Source organism: Aegilops tauschii, chromosome 2, assembly GCF_002575655.3.
Source record: "Aegilops tauschii subsp. strangulata cultivar AL8/78 chromosome 2, Aet v6.0, whole genome shotgun sequence".
Taxonomy (NCBI): domain Eukaryota; kingdom Viridiplantae; phylum Streptophyta; class Magnoliopsida; order Poales; family Poaceae; genus Aegilops; species Aegilops tauschii.
In genome coordinates, this window is record NC_053036.3 from 144,533,413 (window position 1) to 144,543,795 (window position 10,383).

At 47.0% G+C, this 10,383-nt stretch overlaps 1 protein-coding gene across 1 annotated transcript; it reads left to right on the forward strand.

Moving 5' to 3' along the window:
• Positions 1–3,781: 3,781 nt before the first annotated feature.
• On the forward strand, positions 3,782–5,046 carry LOC141041975 (uncharacterized). Its single transcript, XM_073509557.1, has one exon. The coding sequence runs from the start codon at positions 3,782–3,784 to the stop codon at positions 4,463–4,465; it is 684 nt and encodes a 227-aa protein (XP_073365658.1). The 3' UTR covers positions 4,466–5,046.
• Positions 5,047–10,383: the final 5,337 nt, after the last annotated feature.

The window sequence follows — 10,383 nt, forward strand, 5'->3', positions numbered from 1 at the left end:
TAACCGGCCACAGGGTGCTGGAGGTCGGCGTTTGGGGTGCTGTTGACTGGGAGTCGGCGTCTGTGCTTGTAGATAGCGTTTGGGGTCCTGTACGCTGGAGGCAAGGTTAACGTTGATGGATCACCCGTTTCAAATACCACCTAGCCACACATGTTTTGGTGGTTGGCGTCGGCGACGGTGGCGTATGGTCGCGGATGATGTTGTTGCTGGGTGCAGCTTCGACCTATTTACATATAATTTTAATGTTACAAACACTCCTTTGAGCCGCCTGATGATAGACTATTGTTTCTCCTTTTTCCTGTCTTGTCTTGAAATATACATTTGCTAAAGCTGCTTTTAAAACCAAGCAGCAGAAATCCTTTTTAGGAAATTGCTTGTGAACGACTATTTATGTAAAAATGCCGGTTTAGCCGAATAGTTTTTCAAGATAATAAAATTTTCCTTGTGTTGAGAATTTCATATAAACGTTGTTTTGCAACGTATTCCAGGGGAAACCATGTGTTGTGATATATGTACCAACTTCGGTTGCTCCGGACTGGAGTCAGGCGTTCTTCACAGCGCGATAACAGTGCATCTTCCTCGATGCTTCAAGACATGCCTGGTAAGGAGAAATGTTTGCCACCCCTTGCTGCCCATCAGTTACTACCAACTAGTGTATCTTTCTGATGAAGGAAATAAAAGTTTCTACCATATTGTTTGAATGGAATGCCTACATTTAAGCATTTAATGATATGTTTTCAATTTTTGATGTACCTTGTTTTATCAAATAGCAACCTGTTGAAAACAATTGGTACATATATGATAAGCGCTATCTGTCTTGGTTATACATGCCTGGTAAGATTTTGTTTTTCTTGCGCAGTATGTGCCATGCTACTGCAGGCAGCAAGTCACTTCTTCAATCTATCGGTGGAAAGAGGAAGCATTTCAAGAAGAAGGAAAACAAAGAAATCCAGTACTGATCACCAATGAGGATCTGTCATATGAGATCTACATCACCGATGAACCTAACCGGTCTAAAATTCATGGACCTGGCTGGGAAAAGTTAATTCGTGACTACGATCTTCATTATCGAGATCTAAACATCATAAACCTGGATACTGGGAGTCTATCCATTGAGATAGATATGAGACTCAGTGATTCTCGAGGAGGTCACAGGCCCCTCCCCAAACCATCACTAGGTAAGTGCACCAACTTCCATCCTGTTTTATCAACTACGTTTATCAGCATAATTTGGTACTCCTACCCCTGTCCACTAAATTAATGACATACTTACAGTCAAAGTTATTTTGAAAACATTTTATGCAATTCTGTTGATTATCATCCCAATTTGATCACATGCATTGAATTTAAGCATTGATTTTAAACTTAAATACCGACTACATCTGTTTAAACAAATTTGTTTGAAAATGAGTTATTTTTTTCCATGCAGCTCTTGATTTTCTAAATGACTCGGAGAGGGAGTACATTGGGAAAACAGTGTTCGGTCGAGGCGTAAACCTCTCATACAGACAATTTGGACAGATGATATACTATGTGTTTGAGTCTGACGACTTCCCCACCATACCCTTTGTGCAGCGTCTAAACGTCAACAATGTCATAAATGGTCGTCTGGTTAGTCATTGAATATTTGTTTTGATCCACTGCCATGGTTTTGTTTGCTATTTTCGATGTTTTATGTCCTTGTACATTGATTTTATCTAGTAATATCGGGACAATCTGCAGAGAATCCCGTCTGCCATTGTGAGGCTTCAAAGATGAACCTGGGATATCTACCTCAAAACGGTGGTATCAGCCTAACAGAGATGTATGATGCAATAGACATGAGCACAATGTACTCCATACGAACCGACGGCAGAATGGAGGTGACCGGTTTTTCAGATTTTGCCCGGGAAGCTCAGCTAAAGGTTGGTTCAATTGTCCTTGTCACAATTGAAAAGCGGTGGCCAACATTGGGAAACATGAAGCTGTTGCGGATGATAATCAACGACCTTTCCTGATAGAGCATTGCCGGTGGCTATACTTCCTAGTTCAGTAATTTATGTCTTTTTTTGAACAGCCTGTACACATCAGTTTTGTTATTTAGTTATGTCATGGTATGTAACTGAGCATATAATTATGTCCAAGAGGACGGTGGTGAAAATTCCCTGTCAAAGAAGGTGAAGCACTTACGTGGGTTAGTTTATTTATCTCTGGATAATAATAAAGGGATTCGATAATAATGGAGGATAAATGGCTGTGGTGAAGTATGTTTCAGAATAGTTTAGTGACGTTGCTAGCTCCGCACGTCAGTAGTATACATATTTTTCACTATGGTGCTCCGCAGAATAGCATCATGCCAAGTAGTTTGTTGCGATGAGCTCAAGCATACACCTCTGTCAACCGCACATCACTTCTCCTAAAAACCTAGCGCCTTCCCCTATGGCTCGGTCACCTTAAACATCCATGCCTTCACATAGGTTCATGTCCGTGCCTCACGTAGCATCGTACCTGTGCCTCTAGCTGTGCTACTCGCTGTATAAGTGCGTTTCGCAGCTGCATGCCTACGCCCCTCATTTCTTCTCGCTGTTTCTGCCCATCTCGTACTTGCAACTATTTCAGACATGACCGTGCCTGCTGAGTCGACACATTCATGACTCTCACGACCGTGCCTCTCAAAGTGCAGCATTACAGGTGATACATTCAGGACACATTAGGGACCACCTTGCCACTATTTCAAACACGACCGTGCCTGTTCCGTCGTCACATTCATGCCTCTCAAAGTTAATTGAAAAACATTTCGGAAAAACAGTAACGGACGCCTATTGTCAGTCCTCACGTCACGTACATTCGACGTTCATTCTTTCGTCACAAAAGTAATTGTCGTGCCTCTGCCACAGAACATATAAGTGTAAAACGATTATTCCTACACTTGTAAAACCCGGAATGCCCTGGATAAATGTCGAATCCCACCTTGCGGCAAAACCATGGAGGCCGGTGCTTCTCAGGAACACATCTGTGGCTTTTTGCGCATGTAGTTGAGTGCACGGCTATTTGTTCGTGCCCGTGCCTTACGTAGCACCATAGCATGAATTGGCGTCCGTGAACCACGTAACTTCATTTCCGTGCCTGACGTAGCATCGTATCTATGCCACTACTTGCGCCTCTTGTTGTATAAGTGCTTCTTACAGCTGCATATCCACGCCTGTCGTTGCTTCTCGTTCTTTCTGTCCATCTCGTAGTGACAGCTGCAACAGTGCCTCTGAAAAAACACAGCACTGCTCCTACCAGCGAATGTATCACTGAAAACAATTGCCACTCCCAATGAATGTACCACGCCCGTGTGTCTGAGAGTTAAACCAGCCACTTCAAGCATGCTTCTCTTGGTCAGAGACTTGTGCCTCTACATACTGCCCCTGCATGCCTCACGAGATAAATTGTAAAAGTTAACATTTGACAGCAAACTACGCAAGACAACGAACATCTCCCCGACTTGCTGGAGATATGACGGTTGCTAAAAACATAACTGCTGATTTTATTTTTATTTTTTATAAAGAAAAACCACGATCAAAAACTCAGGATGTGCACAACCGCACCACCAGGGAGATGAAACCACGATCCAGAACCCACGATGTGCACAACCGCATCGACAGTGAGATTGTGCACTCCTTTGCCGCTTCCCCGCCCTTAAATTTAGACTTCCTCCGCGGCCTTCTTACACACAAACAACAGAAATTGCCATTGCGCTCCCACTCATTGTTCCCCACGAAAAACCAGGTTGCAGGAGGACCAACTGCTCCTGGCCATGGGATTCATCAAGGAAATCATGGAGGTGCAGGCCCACGGCAACACCAAGTTGCACGTGATCCACACCAACGACTTGCACAAGGCGGCGACCACCATCGAGCAGTACGAGCGACACCTCGAATTTGAGCGCCACAAGATCGTCGGAGTTGATGTGGAGTACACCAACGACGTTGGCGAAGATCAGAAACCAGCCCTCGTCCAGCTCTCCCTCGGCAAGGATCATTCGGTGTTGCTCTTCCAACTGAGCGTCGCCGACAAGAACTGCACCAGGTTCGACAACTTCCTCGCCGACCCCAGATACACGCTTGCTGGCTTCTCCATCGACGGCGACATAGATATGCTCGGGCGCGTCGGACTAGAGATCGCCCACTTCGTCGACATCCAGAAGGAATGGAGGGTGCCTACAGCTACCAAGCCTCTGGACTCCCTTGGGGATGTCTCAGGCATCATTGTCCACGACTACTACAACAACATGAAGAAGAAGCTCACCGACGCAGAGCACCAGCGCTGGGCGCGCATGCCCCTGTCCATGAGGCACATCGAGTACGCGGCAAAAGATGCTTACGCTGCGTACGAGATATGGAGCCACCTCACCATCATCCAGGAAGGCCTCCGCCGGGCAAAACTCGAGAAGGAGCAGACCAGGAAGCGCGCAAGGTCCTGGGGTGACTACGACTACTGAAGCAGGTGGTCCCGGCCAAGAAAAGTAACTAGAAGATTGCTCATGCCATTCTAGATTTCCCGTTAGATTTGCTTTCTCTCGAGACTACCGTTTGCTTGTTCTAAATTTAGATTTGCTTGTGTCGCAGTTAACCTTGTAGTTTGCTTCCAGTTTACATATCTTCTGAACAAGTTTATTTCTAGTGCAATGTTGCAGTTTTCTATTATTAAATATATTGGCGTGAATTGAAAAATATAAACACAGTACAGATAACCTTGTAGTTTGCTTCCAGTTTACATATATTCTGAACAAGTTTATTTCCAGTGCAATGTTGCAGTTTTCTATTATTAGAATATATTGGCGTGAACTGAAAAATATAAACACAGTACATATAACCTTGTAGTTTGCTTCCAGTTTACATATCTTCTGAACAAGTTTATTTCCAGTGCAATGTTGCAGTTTTCTATTATTAGAATATATTGGCGTGAACTAAAAAATATAAACACAGTACAGATACTAGACGATTAGCGTAATGCACAGAGCAGGTACACATAGCAATCCACAAAAATGACGAGCATGCAATGCACTAGTACCTTTGTGGATGCAGCGTCGAAATGCAGGGACAACAATTACACAATGCTCCTAAAAGCAGTGCACAATGTTCCTTCGGTGACATTTTGAATACAGAGGTAGTTAGGTGTTTATTCTCCTTGGAAAACATTGCTTACGCCCGTGACCCTCAGAGAAGAACACTACAGAGGCACGGTTGTCCGTCAATAACACCAACTAGCTACTTAAAACACCCACGAAGGCACTTCGGTGCCTCCATTCCTATGGAGACCGTGCATAAATTGACTTCACGTCTGTTAATGAGGCCGAATGCCTTCGAAGACACATGAAACTCATAGGCCATGGCCCCGCAATGAAAACGTGTCAATGAAAGCTTCTTGAAACCAGAGGCACACCTTCACGCGCTTCCATCACGATCCTTCGCGTCCCTACCTCCCTTAGAATCACGTCCGTGCCTCCAGTTCGTCGGGTAAAACCATACCTCTGTCGTGCGTAACATGTTAAGAAAGTTGCTGAAAACAAAAACATCAAAAAACCTAGCATTACGTCGACCCCGCTGGCACTAAACGTGACGTCACCGAAAACGCAGAGGCAGGAGCATGCGTTACGGCCAGCTTCTGACGTATCGGGTCTATGAAGCTCTACTTCCTTCTTAATATGGGACGTGACTATCGCAGAAGCAAACGCTCCATCCTTCACCTCCGTGCCTCGACAAGAACGACGATCGTGCTTGTAACAGTAAAGTGTATAGATGATACATTAAGGAGACATTAGGGACCACCTTGCACCTATTTCATACGTGACCGTGCCCGTTCCGTCGGCACATTCATGCCTCTCACAAAAGTAATTGTCGTGCCTCTGACACACAACATATAAGTGAAAAACAATTCTTTCTACACTTATAAAACCCGGAATGTCCTGGATAAATGTCGAATCCCATCTTGCGGTCCCATGCAAGACGGTGCTTCTCAGAAGCACATCTGTGGCTTTTTTGTGCATGTTGTTGAGTGCCTCTCTAGAATCTAACCATGTTGAAACCATATTCAAATCTAACCACACTGAAATCTCTAGAATCAAATATGTGCCCTAGTTGAGACGTTTATTTTGTACTTGAAACTGCAATCTATAATAAAACAATACAGTGTAATAAAACATACGCCTTCCGACCCAAATATGGTACTTAAAACTGCAATTTGTAATAAAACATACACCTTTCATCACAAATTAATTCGCTCAACTCTATACTAACCAGTACAATGTGAATTGTACTGCAAAGTTGACACATTTATTTTGGACGGGGTAGTACTACTACTTAAGAACAAAACACGATTGCTTGACATGGAAATGAAACTGTCTCCGTTCTGACAACGACCATTGCTTGACATTGTTCAACCTTTACAGACACACAAAACATGAAAAGCATAAAAAGCATGGAAAAGCAAACATCTACCAACAAAACTACACTACTCCCCGTCGTCGGAGATGTCCACTATCTCCATTCCGACATCGACGTCATTGGCCTCCGCCTCCTGCTCCGCATCCAGCTCGTCGAAGAGCACATCGGTCTTCGCCTGCTCTTCCCGGAGGAAGCGCCGGTTGGACTCCACATACGCCTCATCTTGGATGGACTCCAGGATAGCGGTCTGCTCCGCTATGAAGGCCGACTCACCGAGATAGAACTCCGCCTCGTCTTCCTCGTCACCCCACTCCTCGTCGTCCTCGTCTTCCTCGTCACCAGCCTCCTCGTCGTCCTCGTCATCTCCCTCCTCCTCGTCCTCGTCCACGCCTTCCTCGTCGTCCTCGTCCACACCTTCCTCGTCGTCCTCCTCATCCTCGTCCATGCCTTCCTCGTCGTCCTCGTCCACACCTTCCTCGTCGTCCTCCTCATCCTCGTCCATGCCTTCCTCGTCGTCCTCATCATCCTCGTCCACGCCTTCCACGTCGTCCTCCTCATCCTTGTCACCCCCCTCCTCTTCCTCCATCACATCTCCCCCCACTGGATCAACTCCCTGCATGAGCTCCGACGCATCCCCCTCCACTTCCTCCACCTCCCCAATCTCCTCCAGCCCCGGCGAGTCCGGAGACATGCCCACTGCGACCCGAGCGGCGCGCCTCGAACTGTTCTCCTGCAACTGAAAGCGACGCTCGGGAGTAAGCATCGCATAAGCAGTTATCTTGTGCCGAACCATGGCGGGGAACGTCACAAACGAAAAGAGGAAGATGGGTGATTTCCTAAGATTGCCGGCGAAAGAGGGAGAAGCAGGATGATGTCTAGTGGTGGCGGACGCCGCTCGACTTAAATAACTGCTTCTTGACCTCGGGCAACGAAAGGGTGACACGCGGCGTTCACTTCACCGACGGATGAGACGGTCGTCGGTCCTTTTGGATTCCGTAGCGCCGACACATGGCGTTCACTCTATTAAATACCTCCACCTCCTCCAGAACGGCGTCACCGGAGGAAACGCACGTTGGACCCTTGGGTTTCCGGAGCGGCGTTCACACCGAATACGAGGGGACGCCCGTCGAACGGTGGGGTTTCGGCAATCAACACACAAATGTGACTCCGTGTAATGCATAACCGTGGCTCTACTGACTTCATAGTTGTGCCTTTCAGTGCGGACAATTCAACAGAATCATTTGGAACACCAAGACAAACTAACGTCACTCTACACAATGCGACGTCGTGCCTTCCTGGGACCCATAGCCGTGCGAAGAATATACCACACCAGCGTCTCTCGAATAGGCCATTCCGTCCTTCACAGAGTAAACAGTGGGTATTCACATCTGAACCAATTCCGCTGGGTCTCCCCAATTAAAGAACCTTTGTGCACTGAATGGCGGTGCCTCTCCGTCTGATCGAGTCGACGGAATCATTCGGAACACAAACACACGGGAGCGTGACTCTATATTATAGGGCAGCATGCCTTTTAGCGCTTCACGCTCGTGCCTGTGACCCTTAACACTGCCACGAACGTCCATGCCATCGTCAGTGCACAAGTCATGTCGCTACCTGGTACAGAACTGTAGTTGTAGTCACTTAACGCCCATGCTTCTAATAAAAGAAGCGCCACACAGAGCCGTGACTTTTAAAAACATTACGCTTTTAAACACCTCGACTCTGGAACCGGCCACTCGCAAAGTAAACATTTAGCGTTAACACCTAAACCCATTCCGCTTTGTTTCAATAATAAACTTACGAAACGTGACTCTCCGACACACCCAACCATGCCCTGATGGCATTCATGTTGGTGCCTCTTCTTCTGAGCGAGTCAACGGAATCATTTCGAACACAAATACAGGCGAACGTGACTCTACATAAAACCACGCCATCTGGAACACCAAGACAAAACTAACGTCACTCTACACAATACCACACCGTGCCTTTAAACACCTCACGTCGTGCTTCTAATAAAAGAAGCACCACGCAACTCAGCACAGAGCCGTGGCTTTTAAAAACAAGGAAATTACGCTTTTAAACACCTCGACTCTCAAACCGGCCACTCGCAAAGTAAACATTTAGCGTTAACACCTAAACCCATTCGCTTTGTTTCAACAATAAACTTACGAAACGTGACTCTACGACGGACCCAACCATGCCCTGATGGCATTCATGTCCGTGCCTCTTCTACTGAACTAGTCAACGGAATCATTTCGAACACAAATATAGGCGAACGTGACTCTACACAATAAAACGCCGTGCCTTCCTGGGACCCATGACCGTGCGAAGAATATACCACACCAGCGTCTCTCAAATAGGCCATTCTATGCCTCACCGAGTAAATAGTGAGTGTTCACACCTGAACCCTTTCCGCTGGGTTTCCGCAATTAAAGAAACGAAGGTGACTGTGAGTAAGACCAAACGATGCCTTTCCGCTGGGTTTCCATCTGATCGAGTCAACGGAATTATTCGGAACGCAAACACAAACGAGCGTGACTCTATATAACACCACACCATGCCCGTGCCTCTCCATCTAATCGAGTCCACGCCTTTATCGAGTAATATACGAAACATCAAGAAAGAAGCGTGATTGTGCTTTTGAAAACAAGGAAACAAGCTTTTAACAACAGAGTCAGTAGTAAGTGTTGGCGTCTCAACCCATTCCGCTTGGTTAAAGAAACGAACGTGACTGTGTGTAATGAAAAGCTATGCCTCACCGGCCGTCCCTCTCCTTCTGATAGAGTCTGACGGAAGCACTCGGAACAAAAACACTGGGGAGCGTGACTCCATATTATACGGCAACATGCCTCTTAGCGCTTCACGCCCTTGCCTGTGACCCTTAACAGTACCACGAACGTCCACGCCATTGTCAGTACACAACTCATGTCGCTGCCTGGTGAGAACCGCGGCTATATTCACTTCACGACCGACGCTAATAAGCGACATCCATGCCCAGAGCCTACTCATCTACATGTACCAACGAACGAAACAACACGACGACAATGCAATGCATAAATGCTTTACAGATTCATGTAAGTACAAAAGACCACATGCCCCAACGCAATGAAAAAACACACGCTTCAAGCTCTCTGCCTACACTCCAGCAACGTTCTTGATCGGCTGGTGGGCGAGCGCATCCTCAATCTGCTTCTTCGTCGCCTCATGACCTTCCTCCACAGCACCATACGAATCCTCAACCAGGCTCTTGTACTTGACGAGGACCTCAGCCTTCTCATCCATAAGTTGTTCCACTTCGCCCGACAGCTTCTGCACCAACGCATGGCTCTGCTCATACAGATTCTTCCAGAGGGCGGCCTCCTGATCCTTCTGGTGGAGCTCTTTGAGAAGCTTCTCGTTCTCACACAGAGATCGAAATATGAGACCAGTGGACTTCTCCACAGAGGCATTGCTCTGCTGCACCAACTTCCCAAGGCGAGCGATGAATTGCTGCTGCTTAATTAGCTCATCGTCGCTGGCTAAGGAATTCGGTACTGCCATCTTGCCGAGATCGTCTCCATGGCGAATGCGCTTGTGGGAGGATTCGCCTCCATGCGAGAGATCGTTGGACACCTGGGCAATGGGGCAGGATATCCCTGCCGCCACTACAGCGTAGCGGCGGCACCTCTCCCTTCTTTCCGCGGCTTTGGTCCTCGCTGCGTGGTTGCTTGAACACCCAGAACCCCTCTTACCTGCCATGGCGCAAGCAAGGAGCTACCAGCTAGAAAGAGGTGCCTGTCTCTGGAGAATTGTGGACGTGGAGTGTTCCATGAGTAGGTACCTTTTTATAACACATGCACACCGGTCAGACGGTCAAACAGAGTAACCGACGCCTCAAATTCTCACAATCTCTCTTAAATACCTCGAACTCTGCATGCCTGGGAAACACAAGTACTATCATTTCGTCTCCCCGTGCGTTCGTCCACACTACAAC